This window comes from Anomaloglossus baeobatrachus, chromosome 3, assembly GCF_048569485.1.
Source record: "Anomaloglossus baeobatrachus isolate aAnoBae1 chromosome 3, aAnoBae1.hap1, whole genome shotgun sequence".
Taxonomy (NCBI): domain Eukaryota; kingdom Metazoa; phylum Chordata; class Amphibia; order Anura; family Aromobatidae; genus Anomaloglossus; species Anomaloglossus baeobatrachus.
Genome location: NC_134355.1, coordinates 486,822,785 through 486,843,879, shown reverse-complemented (window position 1 = coordinate 486,843,879; position 21,095 = coordinate 486,822,785). Strand labels below are relative to the sequence as shown.

Here is a 21,095-nt window from a genome sequence, read left to right as displayed (position 1 = left end):
AGTATACTGCTAAAGCAATACTTGAGTGGTTTAAGGGGAAATATGTAAATGTATTGGAGTGGCCCAGTCAAAGCCCAGGCCTTAATCCAATTGAGCTTCTGTGGTCAGACTTGAAGATTGCTGTTCACCAGAGGAAACCTCTAAGGCTGAGTTCACATGTCCTGTAATCATCTGTTAGAGCTGATCCTGCAGAGATCCGTTGGCAAAATAGTTTCTGCTGGATCAGTTTTTTAACATGGAAGTCTATGGAGAACGGATCCGTTAACGGATTGCTATTTATCTTCCATTTGAAACGTATCCTGTATGAAAAAAATGAATCCGTTACAAATGCAAGATAACAGATGAGTACAGTAGGTATGGAAAGTATTTAGACCCCTTTAAATTTTTCACTCTTTGTTTCATTGCAACCATTTGGTAAATTCAAAAAAGTTTATTTTTTTCTCATTGATGTACACTCTGCACCCATCTTGACAGAACCTCCCACCCGCAGAAATGTAGAAAGTTTTGCAAATTTATTAAACAAGAAAAACTGAAATATCACATGGTCATAAGTATTCAGACCCTTTGCTCAGACATTCATATTTAAGTCACATGCTCTCTATTTCCTTGTGATCCTCCTTCAGATAGTTCTATTCCTTTATTGGAGTCCAGCGGTGTTTAATTAAACTGATAGGACTTGATTTGGAAAGGCACACACCTGTCTATATAAGACCTCACAGCTCACAGTACATGTCAGACCAAATGAGAATCATGAGGCAAAGGAACTGCCCAAGGAGCTCAGAGACAGACTTGTGGCAAGGCACAGATCTGGCCAAGGTTACAAAAGAATTTCTGCAGTACTCAAATTAAATGCAAGATGTTTGGGACCACCAAACTCTTCATAGATTTGGCTGTCCAGCCAAACTGAGCAATCATGGGAGAAGAACCTTGGTGAGAGGGGTAAAGAAGAACCCCAAGATCACTGTGGCTGAGCTCCAGAGATGCAGTAGGGAGCTGGGAGAAAGTTCCACAAAGTCAATCACTGCAGTCCTCCACCAGTCAGGCCTTTATGGCAGAGTAACCCAATGAAAGCCTCTCTTCAGTGCAAGACATATGAAAGCCTGCATAGAGTTTGCAAAAAAACACATGAAGGACTCCCAGACTATGAGAAATAAGATTCTCTGGTCTGATGAGATGAAAATAGAACTTTTTGGTGATAATTCTAAGTGGTATGTGTGCAGAAAACCAGGCACTGCTCATCAGCTGCCCAATACAAACCCAACAGTGAAACATGGTGGTGGTAGTATGATGCTATAGTGGTGTTTTTCAGCTGCAGGGACAGGACAACTTGTTGCAATTGAAGGAAAGATGAATGCGGCCAAGTACAGTGATATCCTGGAAGTAAACCTCTTCCAGAGTGCTCTGGAGCTCAGACTTGGCCAAAGGTTCGCCTTCCAAGACAATGACCCTTAGCACAGCTAAAATAACAAAGGAGTGGCTTCAGAACATCTCTGTCTCTATTCTTGACTGGCCAGCCAGAGCCCTGACCTCAACCCAACTGAGCATCTCTGGACAGACCTGAAAATGGCTGTCCACCAACTTTCACCATCCACCATTCGACGGAACTGGAGAGGATCTGCAAGGAAGAATGGCAGAGGATCCCCAAATCCAGGTGTGAAAAACTTGTTGCATCATTCCCAAAAAGACTCATGGCTGTACTAGCTCAAAAGGGTGCTTCTACTCAACTCAATACTGAGCAAAGGGTCTGAATACTTATGGGATATTTCAGTTTTTCTTGTTTAATAAATTTGTAAAAATTTCTACATTTCTGTTTTTTTCTGTCAAGATGGGGTGCAGAGTGAATGTTAATGAGAAAAAAAATGTGGCAGCAATGCCAGCAATGAAACAAAGAGTGAGAAATTTAAAGGGATCTGAATACTTTCCGTACCCACTGGAAATCGCAATCCGCTAACGGATCTGTCCTCCATAGAGTCCTATGTTAAAAAAAAACCAAACAAACAGATTCAGCAGACATCAGTTATTTAGCAACGGACACATTTTTTTGCACCACTTTTTCTCCAACGGATCTTTGCAAGATCTCTTGTAATGGATGATTATTGGACATGTGAACTCTAACTTTAAGGAGCTGGAGCAGTTTTGCTCTGAGGAATGGGCAAAATTCTCAGTGGCAAGAGGTGGAAAGCTCATAGAGCTGTAATTGCTACACAAGGAGGCTTTAAAAAGTACTGAATTTAGGGGTGTGAGTTGTCAAGAGTTGTCAAGAATTTGATATTGACTAAAAGGGCCACTTAATATGGTAGTTATGGTGGTCTCCTAAAAAGAGCCACTCCATGGCTAGGTCCTTCCCGGAGGGATATCTGGCTATTTTCCGTGTTGAGACTCCTAACAGAGGCTCCATGGACTTTTTTGATTTGCATGTTTCCCAGGGGGTAATGCACCTAGGATTTCACTGTGTTGAGCGCCTTTGCTTGCTGCCAGCAGTGTTTTCTCTGGCTGGTCTTCCCGAGATCAGTGATTGTTTTGTCTTGTTGGTCTACTAGGCATTGCTCCCACCTTGCCAGAATCCTACTTCACACTGATGAGGGGCAATACACCGAAACAGCTGTCTGTGGATGGATACCTGGCCTTGGTATTTCCCTTGTCATATCTTTAAACTCGTCAAGAGCTGGATATTGACTAAAAGGGCCACTTAATATGGTGGTTATGGTGGTCTCCTAAAAAGAGCCACTCCTTGGCTAGGTCCTTCCCGGATGGATATCTGGCTATTTTCCGTGTTGAGACTCCTAACAGAGGCTCCATGGACTTTTTTGATTTGCATATTTCCCAGGGGGCAATGCACCTAGGATTTCACTGTGTTGAGCGCCTTTGCTTGCTGCCAGCAGTGTTTTCTCTGGCTGGTCTCCCCGAGATCAGTGATTGTTTTGTCTTGTTGGTCTACTAGGCATTGCTCCCACCTGGCCAGAATCATACTTCACACTGATGAGGGGCAATACACCGAAACAGCTGTCTGTGGATGGATACCTGGCCTTGGTATTTCCCTTGTCATATCTTTAAACTCGTCAAGAGCTGGATATTGACTAAAAGGGCCACTTAATATGGTGGTTATGGTGGTCTCCTAAAAAGAGCCACTCCTTGGCTAGGTCCTTCCCGGAGGGATATCTGAATATTTTCCGTGTTGAGACTCCTAACAGAGCCTCCATGGACTTTTTTGTCTTGTACTGTACAACGCAGTGTTAACGCAGAGAACACTGATTGTGGACACGCAGCCTTATACAAGCTGTATACGGACTACTAATGACTAATGCGAGGGGTTAACTCATTTTTATGATATACTATATATTAGAAAATAGTATAGATTATGGCACAAAATAGATAGGGATTTAGAAGGAAGATTACTTTAGACTTTGGACCACCGATTCAATAAAATCCTTTGATATAAATCATGAATGTAGACAGCTGTAGGTGCAACACACTGGGGAACATAACTATGCCTAAATATATACACCATTCTCTGTTTCCTACTGCACAACAGTTTTTGCCACACAAAACACTACTTACTGCATTTTGATTTTGTTGGGGCTACGCCAAGCAAAGCTCTTTTCCTTGGTACAGGAGATATGTAAATCTTGTTAAATAGGAGCTGTCACAAGGTCAAAAGTGGCAAGTATTGCTCTTTTCGTATTTCCAAAATACTGAAGAGAGCAAAGGGAATAAAATCACAGTAAAAACCGGGCAGTTTTGGCCTAGTAACAGATCCTCTTTTTAATAATATATCCTGTTTATGCTGTGTGCAGCCAGCAGCCTTATAAGTGACAGTAAAAACAGTAAAAGCTCATCATTGACCTTTCATTCTACCCCTGAGGAATACTCACTTTACCTCCTAATAAGAAAACCTAAGACTTCAACGCTGGTTTTACAAATTTAATGAGGCACCTTGTCACTGATACCCCTTGGTGACAATGTGAATGAATGACAGACAAGTTAGAAACAGACCATTCTGACAACAAATACAGATAGCCCTTGGTTCACACTGGGGTCTTGTCCTGAAAGAGCTGTTACAAAAATATTACTGCTGGATTAAGATAATTACATAATGGAAGTCAAGTCTTAGGAGCGTCAAACACTGATCGAAGCAGCACGTTGGTAATAAGAGCTCTGAAGAAGAAATCAATGAACCAAGACATACTTACGTTTTTGCACTTTTGTAGATTTTAGATTCCTGCAGGCCATTAAAGGGGGCTGTCCATTACTTTTACATTGATAGCCTATCCTTAGGATAGGTCATCAATGTCTGATCGGCCGAGGTCCGACACCCCATACCCAGTTTTGATCAGCTGTTCTCAGTCCTAGCAGCAGGCAGCTAGAAATGCTCAGTTCCGGTGCTGCTCCGTCTTCTGATAGGAGGCGGATGTGCAGTTCCCAGTTGTGGCCACTATCAGAAGACAGAGCAGTGTCAGAAAGGAGCATTTCCGGCTGCCTTTTGCTGGGACTGAGAACAACTGATCAAAGTGAGTACAGGGTGTTGGACCCTGCCGATCAGACATTGATAACCTATCCTAAGGATAGCCCATTAATGTAAAAGTAGGGGACAACCTCTTTAAACAGCATTTAAACTATACTACTTATCAGCCTATTATTTATTGACTGCATTAATTGTACCTTTTTCTACCAATGTACTAAAAACTTAGTCCACACCTTTTTATACAACAGCATCCTGGAAAGAAAGGTGCCGTAAAAACAAATAAGATTCGAACCTCAAAAGAGGCAATTTTTATTTTTTGCATTTTTCTTTTTCCTTCTTCCAAGAGCCATAACATTTTTCCCCATTCACATAACAGTATGAGGGATTAGTTTTGTTGTTCGTAGTTTTCAATTACACCATCTAATTAACTGAAAATGTATTAATTTACTTTTGCTTTATAGTGTTTGCCGTACAGGTTTATTAGTTTTATACTTTGATGGACCAGACTTACCAGATATGTTTCATTTTTTATTTCTTTATTTTTAAAGTAGGAAAAGGAAAGTGATTTGAATCTTTTATATATATATATATATATATATATATATATATATACATATATATATATATATATATATATATATTGACTTTTTTTTATCAATTTTCCGTAGGGAACTTGAACCTGTGATTGTTTGATTACTTTTTCTATTTACAGCAATGCCACAGTATTAACCCCTTCACCCCCGGCCACTAAAACACCCTAATGACCGGGCCATTTTTTGCAATTCTGACCAGTGTCAATTTGGCAGGTTATAACTCTGGAACGCTTCAACGGATCCTGGCGATTCTGATATTGTTTTTTCATGACATATTGTACTTCATGTCAATTGTAAATTTAGGCTGATACGTTTTGCATTTATTTGTGAAAATTTAGGAAATTGTGCGAAAATTTCGCATTTTTCAAACTTTGAAAATTTATGCCCATAAATCTGAGAGATATGTCACACAAAATAGTTACGAAATAACATTTCCCACTTGTCTACTTTACATCAGCGCAATTTTCGAAAGAAATTTTTTTTTCGTTAGGAAGTTAGAAGGGGTCAAAGTTCATCAGCAATTTCTAAGTACGCTGATACCCCATATGGGGTAAAAATTAATTGTTTGGGTGCACGGCAGAGGTCGAAAGGGAAGGAGCGCCATTTGAATTTTTGAACGCAAAATTAGCTGCACTCATTAGCGGACGCCATGTCGGGTTTGAAGACCCCCTGAGGTGCCTAAACAATGGAGCTCCCCCACAAGTGACCCCATTTTGGAAACTAGAGCCCTCAAATATTTTTTCTAGATGTTTGGTGAGCACTTTGAACACCTGGGGGCTTCACAGAAGTTTATAACCTTGAGCCGTGAAAAGAAAAAAACATTTTTTACCACAAAACTGTTGCTTCAACTAGGTAGCTTTTTTTTTCACAAGGGTATCGGGAAAAAATGCAACCTAAAATGTATTGTCCATTTTCTCCTGAGTACGCAGATACCTCATATGTGGTGGAAATCAAATATTTGGGCACACGGCAGAGCTCGAAAGGGAAGGAGCGCCATTTGAATTTTTGAACGCAAAATTAGCTGCACTCATTAGCAGACGCCATGTCAGGTTTGAAGACCCCCTGAGGTGCCTAAACAATGGAGCTCCCCCACAATTGACCCCATTTTGGAAACTAGAGCCCTCAAATAATTTTTCTAGATGTTTGGTGAGCACTTTGAACACCTGGGGGCTTCACGGATGTTTATAAAGTTGAGCTGTGAAAAGAATTTTTTTTTTTTTTACCACAAAACTGTTGCTTCAACTAAGTAGCTTTTTTTTCCACAAGGGTATCAGGAAAAATACACCATGAAATTTATAGTGCATTTTTTCCTGAGTATGACGATACCTCATATGTGGTGGAAAGTAATTGTTTGGGCGCATGGCGGGGCTCAGAAGAGAAGGAGCACCATTTGACAGCAAAATTTGTTTGAATCATTAGCGGATACCATGTCATGTTTGGAGACCCCCTGAGGTGCCTAAACAATGGAGCTCCCCCACAAGTGACCCCATTTTGGAAACTAGACACCTCAAGGAGTTTATCTAGATGTTTAGTGAGCCCCAAGGGGCTCCACAGAAGTTGATAATGTTGAGCCATGAATACAATTTTCTTTTGTTTTACCACAGAACTGTTACTTGAACCAGGTAGCTTTTTTTTTCACAAGGGTATCAGGAAAAAATGCACCATAAAACGTATTGTGCAATTTCTCCTGAGTACGCAGATACCTCACATGTGGTGGAAAGTAATTGTTGGGCGCATGGCGTGGCTCAGAAGAGAAGGGCACCATTTGGCAGCAAAATTAGTTGGAATCATTAGCGGACGCCATGTCACGTTTTTAGACCCCCCTATGGTGCCTAAACAGTGGAGCTCCCCCACAAATTACCCCATTTTGGAACTAAACCCCTCAAGGAATTTATCTCGATGTTTAGTGAGCCCCTTGTACCCCCAGGGGCTCCACTGAAAGTTAATAACGTTGAACCGTGAAAATTATTTATTTTTTTAATTTTTTTTTAAATTTTTGCAGCAACAAGGTAGCTTTTTTTTTTCTTTTTACAACGGTATCAGGAAAAAATGCACCATAAAACGTATTGTGCAATTTTTCCCGAGTACGCAGATACCTCATATGTGGTGGAAATCAATTGTTTGGGCGCATGGCGGGGCTCAGAAGACAAGGAACACCATTGACTTTTCAAACGCACAGACGCAGTGCACTGATCGGCCGCTGCAGGAGGCACGGTCGGATGAGATACAAAAAGCGCTGGGGATACGGAAAAAAAAAAAGTCAAAAATAGAGCAGGGATGCTAATCCGCGCTCAGCGGGACGCACGGACAGATGCAATACTTTTTTTTCCGTATCCCCGACGCTTTTTGTATCGCATCAGTCTGTGCGTCCCGCCGAGCGCTGATCAGGGATGCACATAACGGATCGGCATCCCTGCTCAATTTTTGGCGTGACTTTTTTTTTACGTGTCCCCGATGCTTTTTGTCACGCCAAAAATTGAGCAGGGATGCCGATCCGTTATGTGCATCCCTGATCAGCGCTCGGCGGGACGCACGGACCGATGCGATACAAAAAGCGTCGGGGATACGGGAAAAAAAAAATGCGGGACGCACGGACGCATGAGGTGTAAAAATGGACAGGGGATAGAGGAAAAAAAAGAAAAAAAAAGTTATACTCACAGTACCCAGAGGATTAGCAGGAGGAACAGCTTTACAGGAGCAGCAGGCAGGAAGTTGGACAGCTCAGCAGAAGACCCAGGAAGAAGGACCCAGCGATGGAGGCAGATGTGATCAGGCCAGTGAAGACCTCAGAGGACCCCTCCGGTGAAGACAGGTAAGGGGACGTCGGGGGGACAGCAGAGGGGGAGAGCAGAGGAGGAGGGAGATACTGGAGGAGCTGCAAAATAGAGATCACGGGGGAGGCCGGCAGATTGGGATGTCGGGGGGCAGATTGGGATGGCGGGGGGCAGATCGGGATGTCGGGGGGCAGATCGGGATGTCGGGGGGGAAGATCGGGATGTCGGGGGGCAGATCGGGATGTCGGGGGGGCAGATCGGGATGTCGGGGGGCAGATCGCAGGGGTGCATGGGCAGGGGCCATTACGGGAGCGCGCAGGGGCTGCAAGGTGAGCACAATACTCACCGCTCCTGCTCCACGTGACAGCAGCGGCAGCAGCAGCGGTGGCGTGGTACCAGACATGTTGGGGGAGGGTCCCCAGACCAACACAGGCCTGGAGAGGGCGGCCACCAGCAAATCAAACCGCCCCACTGCACACTGATTGGAGCGATTGCGCGTAATAGCACGATCGCTCCAATCAGTGATGCAGGGGCTGGGGGCGGCATGTTTGAGATCCACCTATGATCTGCTGTACCTGCTACGGCATCTCATAGCCGGATCTCACAGTATCGCACTATTTCCGGCATTATTTTTACCGAAATCAGTGCGAAAGATGTGGTTGGCGGTTCAGATTTGAACAGCCAATCACATTGATCGTCGATGGGGGGTGGCGATGCCACCCCCCCTGGGGTGAAGCAAAGGTCCCCTGCTGTAAGAAACAGCAGGGGACATCATTTGAAAGCCGTTGCTATGGCCACGGCAATCAAATGAACTTTAGGCAGTAAAATTACGTCCCTGGTCGTTAAGTCACGTTAAAATAGGACGTAATTTTACTGCCCACGGTCGTGAAGGGGTTAAAATATAGAGGGCAAATTGCAGTCTCCTCCTCAGCCTGTGGCTAAGCTTCACAAAAGTACCAAGATGTCAATGAAGGGGTTCTTCAGCAAGCTCTTGGCTCCCGTGGAAAAATATTCCCTGCATCAGAAATGCAGCGTCTTATAGTTACAACAAGGGGAATAGGATTTATAGAAATCTCCTGCCCTCTGTGCTTCTTTTTTGCTTAGTGTAAACTCACCTGGGGTGCCTATTTGAAATCCATAACATGTCAATTTTACGTGAAGATTTTCCCCATAGACTTGCATTAGATGCAGAAAATTCACAGGTGACAAACACACAAGCGTTTTTAGTGTGTTTCATGACTGATTGCTCTCAGTGAGAGAAACAAAATTGTAATCTTGTCGTTCTGATATCTTTTAATTGCTAAAATAAAATAAATGATGTTACAAAGCAAGCTTTTGAGACTTCTCAGGTCCATTCATCAGGCATGGTATGACAAAGTATCTGAAGAAACACAAATATATACACAGAGCAGAGGCATAGTATAATAAATGGACATTTAAATAAATAAACACTAAGCTTAGACAGAGAATCCTTAATTAGCTTTGATTAGTGGTGTGAAAGTTTTATTGTCCCAATATCCATGTAGGATCAGAGGCATGGTGCCCTCACTGTCCCTGAAGCAGACCCCTCAGATTATGTAGTGTCATAAATCCTCCTGACAAATTTAGTCTTGTGTGGACAGAATGAAACATTGTAAAGAATTTGTATTCCCAGACCCTGCGATGATTTTGTGACCAGAAGTTGCTTTTTAATATGACAACTTTCACGTGGTTTATGTTGTGTCCTGAAGCACAGAAATGTTTGGCCACAGGTAAATGATTTTTTTGTCTGTAATTGTGTGACAATGAGCTCTCATCCTTGCTCTCAGTCTCTGTCTCACTGAGAGCAATCAATCATTTTTCAACTGGCAAACACGGTACCAAAACTTTTTTCTTTTAACTAGTGTGTTTCAGTAGTGGAAAAGCATTAAACACGTGTGTAATTCACACATAAGAGTATCAATAATGTTCTGTCAAAGCCATATACCAGGAATTATGAAAAAACAAAGCAGCTTTATTAAAGCATTACACACCAAGAACAGACTCGAAAAACCAGAGCATCAAAAATATAATAAAAATGCATGTGAAATAAATGCACACAAAACCACAATGAAAAAATTCAAGTTATCTAATTAACATAATAGGTGCAGAAATTCTGCAAAAGCTCACCAAAGGCTCATTGTGGGAATGTAGCCTTATAGTCTATGCAGATATTTGTGTTTGTTTGTGACTCATGTGTTCAAAACAAAGTTATGCAGACATGCCCATTTTTGATCGAAGGTATATAAAAACTCTGGCACACTTGGTTATATAGAAAAAAGCTAAAAATTACGGAAACTGAAAATTACTAAAAAAATTACGGAAATATTTTTTTAATGTGTTCTTTATGGAAATAAACAGATATATTCCTTCCAACGTTTTGGCCTTAATCCAGGCCTTTGTCAAGGACTAAGTTATCTATAAAGGTACTAATGAGTGGGGAGTAATCCTAAGGAAGGCAAGAGAAATCTGTGGTAGCGTCTAATGTGGAAAAATTCTTATGTTCATGTGACGTTTGTGTGAACTGAACACCAATATGCCAATATTATGTGAGATGGCTCTGCCTATTTTAATGAAACTTCACAATATAGTATGTCCTCACCGTGAATTGACAAATCTCTCTATCAGTGATAAGAACTGAATAAGTGTATACTTGCAATCGTATATTTTATGCTGGAGTCACCAAATGATGTATAACACAGTTCTGATTGGGAGGATCCCTTTAAGAGCACTGGGATCTAATTGTGCTTGTAGTCGTACATCATGCTGGAGTCACAAAGTGATTTGTATAAACCAATACAGATTTGAGAGCTATATGTGTGAATCCCTTTAAGTGCACTCTCGGTGATAGGTAATTTAGTGGGTATGTATCCCAATGAGGCTGGAAACACATCTATGCGAGTAAAATCGGTCCGACTGGGCTGAAAAATACTCGGCTGATTTTAGTTCACGTTAGGTGCGAGTGCAACGCAAGTGCGATGCTTTTTGCTCGCGTGTGTGTCGCGTTTGCGATGCTAGTTATTATTATTATTATTATTATTTATTATTATAGCGCCATTTATTCCATGGCGCTTTACAAGTGAAAGAGGGTATACGTACAACAATCATTAACAGTACAAGACAGACTGGTATACGAGGAGAGAGGACCCTGCCCGCGAGGGCTCACAGTCTACAGGGAATGGGTGATGGTACAATAGGTGAGGACAGAGCTGGTTGCGCAGTGGTCTACTGGACTGAGGGCTATAATCTTAATTATCTAAAAGCTATTACACATGTGTCATTTAATTAACCTATGGGAATGTGATGTCACATTCATCTGTTGAATATTTAATGAGCGAAGTTACTGCCACACTCGCAAATGTGAACGGTGGTGCGCGTGTGTGATGCTACTTTTAATCCCCTTCCATAGGGAATCATTGGGACAAATGGTGCGAGAAACTCGCAAAAAAGCAGCATGCTGCGATTTTTTTCTCGGTCCGATTTGGACTGAGAGAAAAATCGCAGATGCGAGCTGATTCATTGACTAACATGTGTCCGATTCCAATGCGAGTTTTTCTCGCATTGCTCTACTGCGAGAAACTCGCAAGTGAGAAGCAGCCCTGAAGGTAAGGTCCTGTGATGGCTGATAGTATTCAGGTGTATAGGAAAAAGTCCAGGGATCCATACCCACTAAATAACCTGTCACTTTGTGACATCAGCATCATTATACATTCATATACATTTTACCATATAGTATACTGGAAATGAGGAAAAAAAATTCAAATGTGGAGAAATTGTGAAAAAAGTGAAATTCCACAATGTTTTTTTTTATTCACTGTGTTCACCATATGTTAAAACTGACATATCCGTATGATGCCTCAGGTCGGCAGGAGTTCGTAGATACCAAACATGTATACTTTTCTTGAGCTGACGTTTTTAATTATACCATTTTTGTCTAGATGCGATGTTTTGATTGCCTGTTACTGCATATTAATGCAATCTTGCGGCGACCAAAAAAACTTAATTTTGTCTTTGGAATTTTTTTTATTGCCATGCTTTGTACCGATCAGATTAATTGATTTTATATTTTGATTGCTTGGGAATTTCTGAAAGCGGCGATACCAAATATGTGTATTTTTTAAAATGTTTTAATTGTTTAATTTTCAATGGGGCAAAGAGGGGTTGATTTGAACTTTTAGGTTTTGGGTTTTTTTTCATCTTTTTAAAACTTTTTTTTTTACCATTTTTTTTATTTATTTTACTAGTGCCCCTAGGGGACTTTAGCATTGCGTAATCCTATTGCGTCTCCTGAACAAAGCGATGCGCTCTCATCAGAAGAAATGCTGCTTTCCTGTGAGTGGCGGAGCTTTGCCGCCTCTCAAAGGAAGTGACTCATGACAGCATCAGGGGTCATCATCTGACACTGCGCTGTCAAAGTAACACATTAGCGCCCTGTGAACGTGTCACGGGGCCGCTGAAGGTGATGGCGCGATCCCCGCAACGGCACTTCAAATCGCACTGTCAGTGTTTGACAATCTCTAATCTCTGTTAGGCATGTTTCATACGTCAGTGATTCTGGTACATATGTGCTTTTTTTTAAACGTACCAGAATCACTGACATATGCAGACCCATTATAATGAATGGGTCTGCTCACACATCAGTGATTTTTCACTGCACGTGTCTCCGTGCAGCGTACCCACGTGTCCATGATTGCCGCACGGAGACATGTCCATTTTTTTCTGGCATCACTGATGTCCCACGGACCACGCAGTGGTGTGGTCCGTGAAACACGTGCCAGAAAAAAACGTGCTTTTAAAATAAAAATAATTTTTACTCACCCAGCTCCAGCAATGTCCTCTGCAGCCCGTGCAGCTTACTGCTTCTGAGCCGGCTCATTACTGTCGCGCATATTCATGATGCACGACACAGCCGACCCGGAAGCAGCTGCTGTGGGGGTCAGCGGCAGGCCGGATGCTGCACCGCGGGAGCGATCAGCACCATGGAGAGCGGGAGCGCGCACAGGTGAGTTAATCTCTAAGTGCAATCACGGGCCATGGAGAACGGAGCCCGGATTGCACTTAGACAACCCACGTGTGCCGTAATTCACGGCACACGGAGGGACATGTGCGTGTTTTACACGCCAGTGAAAAACGTCAGTGTTTTTCACTGACGTGTGAAACGGGCCTTAGCTGCACATATCTGCTGATCAGATCAGCAGGTGCGGAATTACCACGGGCTTGCCACCAGAGCCCGTGGTAACCGTGGTGACAGGACCAGTTATGTAATAGTACCTCATTAGTCGTGAAGGGATTAAAGTTATGTCTAATAATCTTGCTGTTTATATTGTGAAATCTAATGACAAATCTTTAAGTAGCTGGTAGTTGTTTCAAGTTGCTGACCTTTGGGGTCTAGCCCAGAGGGCATCTTCAGTATGATTTTGGAATGCCAACCCCTCTCCAATTCCATGAGTATACAGTATAATATGCACCTTGTTTATATAAGTGCACAACTGCTGCTTCAATAGTAAAATAATATTAACGCAATTTCAGCTATCACAATATATATATATATATATATATATATATATATATATATATATATATATATATATATATATACATACAGTCATATGAAAAAGTTTGGGCACCCCTATTAATGTTAACCTTTTTTCTTTATAACAATTTCAGTTTCAGTTTCAGAGGAACAATTACAATGTTCTGGAATGGCCATCCCAGTCCCCAGACTTGAATATCATTGAAAATCTGTGGGATGATTTGAAGCGTGCTGTCCATGCTCGGCGACCATCAAACTTAACTGAACTGGAATTGTTTTGTAAACAGGAATGGTCAAATATACCTTTATTCAGGATCCAGGAACTCATTAAAAGCTACAGGAAGCGACTAGAGGCTGTTATTTTTGAAAAAGGAGGATCTACAAAATATTAATGTCACTTTTATGTTGAGGTGCCCATACTTTTGCACCGGTCAAATTTTGTTTAAATGCGGATTGCACATTTTCTGTTAGTACAATAAACCTCATTTCAATCCAGAAATATTACTCAATCCATCAGTTATTAGATATATATGAAAACTGAAATAGCTGTTGCAAAAACCCAAATTGTTATAAAGGAAAAAGGTTAACATTAATAGGGGTGCCCAAACTTTTTCATAAGACTGTATATATGGTTGAAACTACTGTCGAAGTTTACACACACTATGAAAATACATATATGCATGTCTTTCTCACTATCTGACATAAAATCAAAATTAACCTTTCCCGTCTTAGGTCAATTAGGAACCAAAATTATTTTTCCAAATGCCAGCATAATGAGAGAGAAGGTTTTAAGGCATTTTTATTACTTTCTGCAAAGGCAAAAGTTTACATACACTAAGAGTACTATGCCTTTAAACAATATGGGACAGCCCATATGATGATGTCATGTCTTTGGAAGCTTCTGATAGGTTTATTGGCAACATCTGAGTTAATTAGAGACACACCTGTGGATGTATTTCAATGCGCACCTGAAACACACTGCTTCTTTGTGTAGCGTCATGGGAAAGGCAAAATAAATCAGCCAAGATCTCAGGAAAAGAACTGTGGACGTGCACAAGTCTGGTTCATCCTTGGGTGCAATTTCCACATACCTGAAGGTGCCTTGTTGATCTGTACAAACAATTATATGCAAGTACAAAGATGGAATTGTCCAGCCATCATCCTGTTCATGAAGGAAACGGGTTCTGTGTACCCAAGATGAACATGCTTTGGTCAAAAATGTGCATATCAACCCAAGAGCAAAAGCAAAAGACCTTGTAAATAAGATTGTGTCATTATCCACAGTGAAACGAGTACTGTATCAACATGGGCTGAAAGACTACTCTGCCAGGAAGAAGCCATTACTCCAAAAGAAACACAAAAAAAGCCAGATTAATGTTTGCAAATGCACACAGTACATAGACCTTAATTTTTGAAGACATGTCCTGTGATCTGATGCAACTAAAATGTAACTGTTTGGCCATAATGACCATCGTTACATTTGTAAGAAAAAAGGAGAAGCTTTGAAGCCTAAGAACACCATCCCAACTGTGAAACACGGGGGTGACAGCATCAAGTTGTGGGTTGTTTTGTTGCAGGAGGGACTGACTGGTGCACTTCCCAAAATAGATGGCATCATGAGGAAAGAAGATTATTTGGCAATACAGAAGCCACATCTTAAGACATCAGCCAGGAACTTAAAGCTTGGGCGGAAATGGGTCTTCCAAATGAACAATGACCCAAAGTGTACTGCCAAACTGGTTACAAAGTAGCTAAAGGACAATAAAGTCATGTTTTGGAGTGGCCATCACAAAACCCTGATCTCAATCCTATTGAAAATTTATAGGCAAAGCTAAGGTGTGAGCAAGGCGAACTACAAACATGGCTCAGTTACACCAATTCTGTCAGGAGGAATGGGCCCAAATTCCTACTAACTATTGTGAGAAGCTTGTGGAAGGATATCCAAAAAATTTGACCCAAGTCATACAGTTTAAGGGCAATGGTAACAAATACTAATGAAATGTATGTAAACTTTTAACTTAGCAGACAGTAATAAAAATGCCTTAAAACATTCTCTCTCATTATTCTGGCATTTGGCAAATATAAATATTTTTGGTAATCTTAATTGACCTAAAATGGGAAACTTTTATCAGGATTGCAATTTAGATATTGAGAAAAATATGTATATGTGTCTTTAGATAGTGTATAGAAACTTCTGGTTTCAACTGTACATATATATGCTGGCTGGACACTTCCTTTAATATCAGCCAAAGCTTCTCTATACTGGTCTGGTGAGGTGTTGTGATCCAGATTTACTGATTATTGTAGTACTTCATTGCTGTGAGCGTTTGTGGTGTTAACCATTGTTGTCCTTTTGCTGCTTCTTTACTTTTCTTGCTTTTCTCCTTAGTTTCTTACTGTTTGTTCCTCTGAGTTTGCAGTGTGTCTGAGTTTTGGTTTTTCCCTGTCTGTCTTTAGCTGTGTTGCCATCACACTCCCAACCCTTCTTTCCCTAGGGAGAAACAATAGTATAGAATAGGAGAATAGTAAGGCAAGGAACTCCGGCATCTCCACCATCAAGGGTAATCTGGAGGTTAGGGATAGTCTAGGGTCTTCTAGTGTGAGGGACAGTATAGGATCCGCCTATCCCTCGCAATCCTACAGTCACATCGTGACATATACTTTCTATTTTGTCTTGGTATATCACATAAAATCCCGATAAAAGACATTTATATTTGTGAATGTAACAAAAAATGCGGACAAGTCCAAGTGTTATGAATAATTTTTCAAGATACTGTATGTATATAGAATAACTGTACTTTCTACAGCAAAGTTTCTTAATTTTGCTACATTGAAAAAAAATATTTTTAGCATCAAGAATTTGATCTTGCAAAACATGAAATAAGAGGACACACTCACCAGATAATATGGATGCCACTGCTGCAATTATGAAGGACACAATAACTCCTGGTCCTGCCATTTCCTTAGCAACCAGTCCAGAGACAACATACATCCCAGTGCCAACACAGCTGCCCACACCGAGTGAAACAAGGTCCACTGTAGTCAGCACCCGTGCTAGTTTAGTCCCATGAGATGAAGTTCCTGCTGTTCCTTCCAGCATCGATTCTACTGGTTTGGTGCGCAAAATTCTTGCATTCATTGCATTCCATGTGGCCCCCCAAGGAATCCTTCTCGGATCCAGATAAGAAAAGAAACCACTCATGATTTAAGGACCTCTTTCAATAAAGTGTGTAGAATGCTAAAACACAGGTGAATGGAGCTTCTTCAACCATTCAGTTATGGGGAATTAGTTGAGTTGTATGTTGCTTGTATGAAGACAGTAACTCATGATATCACATATGTTGTTGTTCTAGTGATCAAGATATTAAGAAATCTGTAAATAAAAAAAGCGTAAAACAGTATGGTTAGAAATAGTTCCTTTAATATTTTACACACTATATAATATATCTTAAAGGACTACGCTCAAGTTTGGAATTTATCTCATATCCCTAGGATAGAGGATAGCTTCTCGATCGCTGGAGATCCAACCACAGGGACCCTCACTGATCCCGAGAACCAGGGCTCTGAAAAGCCCCACGTAAATGGAGCAGTGGTCGATCATGCAAATGTCCGCTCTAAACATGTTAATGGGACGTCCAGCGATAGTCAAGCACTGCAATAACCTAGTCAAAAAAATGAATGGAGTGGCAGTGAGCACGAACAACTACCACTCTTTTTACATGGGGAACTTCAGTTCCCCAATCCAGAGGTTCAAACTCCAGCGATCGGGAAGTGATGATTGGAATATATTAATATGATAAAAAAAAAGTTATGAGAGAGCCTTATTAATATCTATCTCATGAATAGGGTATAACTTCCAAACTTGACAATACCTCTTTAAGTTAGTTATCCCTCCAGCGTGGAAAAAAGCAATGAACAGTATACATACATTTTACAGATTTAGAGAATGACTAACAAAATGTGTTCTATAGATATAAAAGCATTTTAGGTTTTCTTAGGATCCTCCATTCTAAAAGCAGCTTTCCCGAAAAGGATTATAGAGCCTCCCCCTCTTCTTTGGCTAAAGCTCACTATCAGGAGCTTAGTGTCTCATACATTGTATGCTGTCATTGGTATTATCCCTGCTTACATTGCTGCTCCTGACTGCTCTCACCTACTCTTTTCCCTGCACTTTCAATATACTTATCACAAACAGTAGGCGTTTTAGATTTCTGATGACACTCCTAAAATGAAAGGGTTATAAAGTTATATACACTACAGTTCAAAAGTTTAGGGTCAGATACTTAGATATTTCCTTATTTTTTAAAGAAAAGCACATTTGTGTTTCAATGAAGCTAACATTAAATTAAACAGAAATACACTCTGTACATTGTTAATGTGGTAAATGACTATTCTAGGTTCAAACGTTTGGTTTTTAATGCAATATTTACATAGGTATAGAGGCCCATTTCTAACAACCACCACTCCAGTGTACTAATGGTACATTGTGTTTGCTAACTGTGTTAGAAGGCTAATGGATGTTTAGAAATCCCTTGAAAACCCTTGTGCAAGTATGTTAGCACAGCTGAAAACAGTTTTGCTATTTAGAGAAACTATAAAACTGACCTTCCTTTTGAGCTAGTTGAGAATCTGGAGCATTACATTTGTTTGTTCCATTAAACTCTCAAAATGGCCAGAAAAAGAGTTTCATGTGAAACTCGACAGTCTATTCTTGTTCTTAGAAATTAAGGATATTCCATGTGAGAAATTGCCAAGAAACCGAAGATTTCCTACAACGGTGTGTACTACTCCCTTCAGAAGAGAGCACAAACATGCTCTAACCAGAGTAGAAAGAGAAGTGGAAGGACCCGCTGCACAACTGAGCAACAGACAAGTACATTAGAGTATCTAGTTTGAGAAACCGGCCTCACAGGTTCTCAACTGGCAGCTTCATTAGATAGTACCCGCAAAATGCCAGTGTCCACGTCTACAGTGAAGAGGCGACCCCGGGATGCTGGCCTTCAGGGCAGAGTGACAGAGAAAAAAGATTAATATGGGCAAAAGAACACAGATATTGGACAGAGGAAGATTGGAAAAAAGTGTTATGGACAGACGAATCCAAGTTTGAGGTGTTTGGATCACAGAAGAAGATGCAGAACAACTGAAAAAATACTGGAAGAGTGGCTGACGCCAACTGTCAAGCATGGTGGAGGTAATGTGATGGTCTGGGGTTGCTTTGGTGTTGGTAAAGTGGGAGATTTGTACAAGGTAAAAGGGATTTTGAATAAGGAAGGCTATCACTCCATTTTGCAACGCTATGCCATACCTCGTGGACAGTGCTTGATTGGAGCCAATTTCATCCTACAACTGGACAATGACCCAAAGCACACCTCCAAACTCTTTTTCCAGGATAAACTTGTATGTGGCTTGATTCATACATCCTTCGCAAAGATGTTTATTGAATTTTCTTTACCTAGTTTCAGCTTTGCCCAACACCTGGTCGTTTAATGGTTAGATGGAGACCTGGAGAGGCGTACAAGCCAAAGTGTCTTGCACCCACTGTGGAATTTGGTGGAGGATCGGTGATGATCTGAAGATGCTTTAACAAGGCTGGAATTGGGCAGATTAAACTTTGTGAAGTACGTATGAATCAAGCCGCATACAAGGTTATCCTAGAAAAACAGTTTCTTTCTTCTGGTCAGGCAATATTCCCCAACTCTGAGGACTGGTTTTTACAGCAGGACAATACGCCATACCACACAGCTAGGTCAATCAATGTGTGGATGAAGGACCACCACATTAAAACCCTGTCATAGCCAGCCCAATCTCCAGACCTGAACCCCATTGAAAACATCTGGAATATAATCAAGAAGAAGATGGATAGTCACAAGCCATCAAACAAAGAAAAACTGCTTACATTTTTGCACTCGGAGTGGCATAAGGTCACCCAAAAGCAGTGTGAAAGACTGGTGGAAAGCATGCCAAGATGCATGAAAGCTGTGATTAAAAATCATGGTTATTCCACAAAATATTGCTTTCTGAATATATATATATATATATATATATATATATATATATATATTTATATACTGTATGTATATATATATATATATATATATATATTCAATTCAGGCCAAATAATGGGGTTGTGAGATATTAGCACTGATGAATAAAATAATATGAAATCTACTGCAAATAATTTCATCGTATGTTTTGTTACAGGGAGCCTGTCAGCTGGATTTACCCTTAGGGGGTATTAGGCGCGCTTTACCAGCTTCTTAATACCGTTTTTAAAATCCCTGTGTTAAACCTAAATACTGCATGTGTATGGTTAAAAACTATGTTAAACCCTTCCATTCTTGTGGATAGCAGACTAGTGAGGGACTGCTGTAAATCATTGATGTCCCAGTGAGTTCTGGAAGAACAGGAAGGAAAAAAGTGTTATTACTGGCAAATTCTTTCAAATAATAATTCTACCCAGATTAGCAATTTTTTTTATGTTTCTGCGTGACTCTCATCATTTCTAAGTCTACGGGGAATAAGGTAGAATGGCCATTGGGGGTCCCAACATCTACAGCAGGAGCTACACTGATTATAATCAGTACAGCTTCCAATGTGGAGACTGCTTGAGAAACTCTGTTGACTTGATGATCATGTGGTTTGTAATGTGACCGTGATGTCACCATAGGTCTTGTACTCTATGGCAGTGGTTCCCAACTCCAGTCCTCAAGGCACACCAACAGTGCATGTTTTCAGGATTTCCTTAGTATTGCACAGGTGATAATTTAATCACCTGCAAAGGTGCTGAATCCAAGACCCATGCAATGCTAAAGAAATCCTGAAAACATGCACTGTTGGTGTGCCTTGAGGACTGGAGTTGGGAACCTCTGCTCTATGGAACCTCAGGATCTTTGGTGACATAACGCTCATAGGACTGGTCATGTGACCATGATGTTACCGTCGGAATGGCCAAAGAAGGGTGGAATGGTGGTGTGTGTGTCTGTCTGTCTAGAATGTATGAGCTCCTGATGGTATATATAAATCTCTTCATAACATCTGCTCTCCATGTATAGCGCAAGTCAGTAGGAGGGATATGATCTACCTCTAACAATCGTTAACCTGTTAAACCTATTATTAAGAATTTGTTAAATCCTGCTGCCAAACTCAAACACCAGCATTTAACATGCACCGGCATGAGGGCGTGCCATTTTAAGAGACCATTGGCGGGCACATGACATGATCGCGAGTCACCAATGAATTGTTATGACAGAGGGGGTCTTTTAAAATAATACACATATGTGCTATCGCCGCGTTAATAAAAATGTCTGATTTATCAAAATATAAAAATAATTAAACCGATAGGCATACCATGTAAAAAAAAAAATCAAAAACGTCAAAATTGGGGTTTTTTGGTCGCTGCAATGCCACATAAAATGCTGTAATAGGCTATCAAAATGTCATATCTATCTCAACATGGTATAAATAAAAACGTTGTCTTGCCTTGCAAAAATAAAGCCATCACACAGCTCCATTGACACAACTCCCCAATTTTTTTTGCAAACTTCTGATCCCCCCCCCACCAATAAGCTGATGAAAAAAAACTGGACATGTTTGGTATCCCTGTAGTCATACTGATGAGGAGAATCATATTATGCGGTCATTTTTACTACAAAATGTACACCATAAAAACAATTCTCCCCAAAAATATCTGAATTGTGTTTCTTTCACAATGTTAA

General features: G+C 40.8%; 1 protein-coding gene across 3 annotated transcripts in view; it reads right to left on the bottom strand.

Moving 5' to 3' along the window:
- SLC7A14 (solute carrier family 7 member 14) overlaps positions 1–21,095 on the bottom strand; it is a 256,707-nt gene that overhangs the window by 98,655 nt on the left and 136,957 nt on the right. For all 3 annotated transcript variants that reach the window (XM_075340630.1, XM_075340629.1, XM_075340631.1), the window contains one exon: positions 16,279–16,753. In XM_075340630.1, coding sequence (XP_075196745.1) covers positions 16,279–16,582 — 304 coding nt within the window. In that variant the 5' untranslated portion in view covers positions 16,583–16,753. The remainder of the gene's footprint in view (positions 1–16,278; positions 16,754–21,095) is intronic.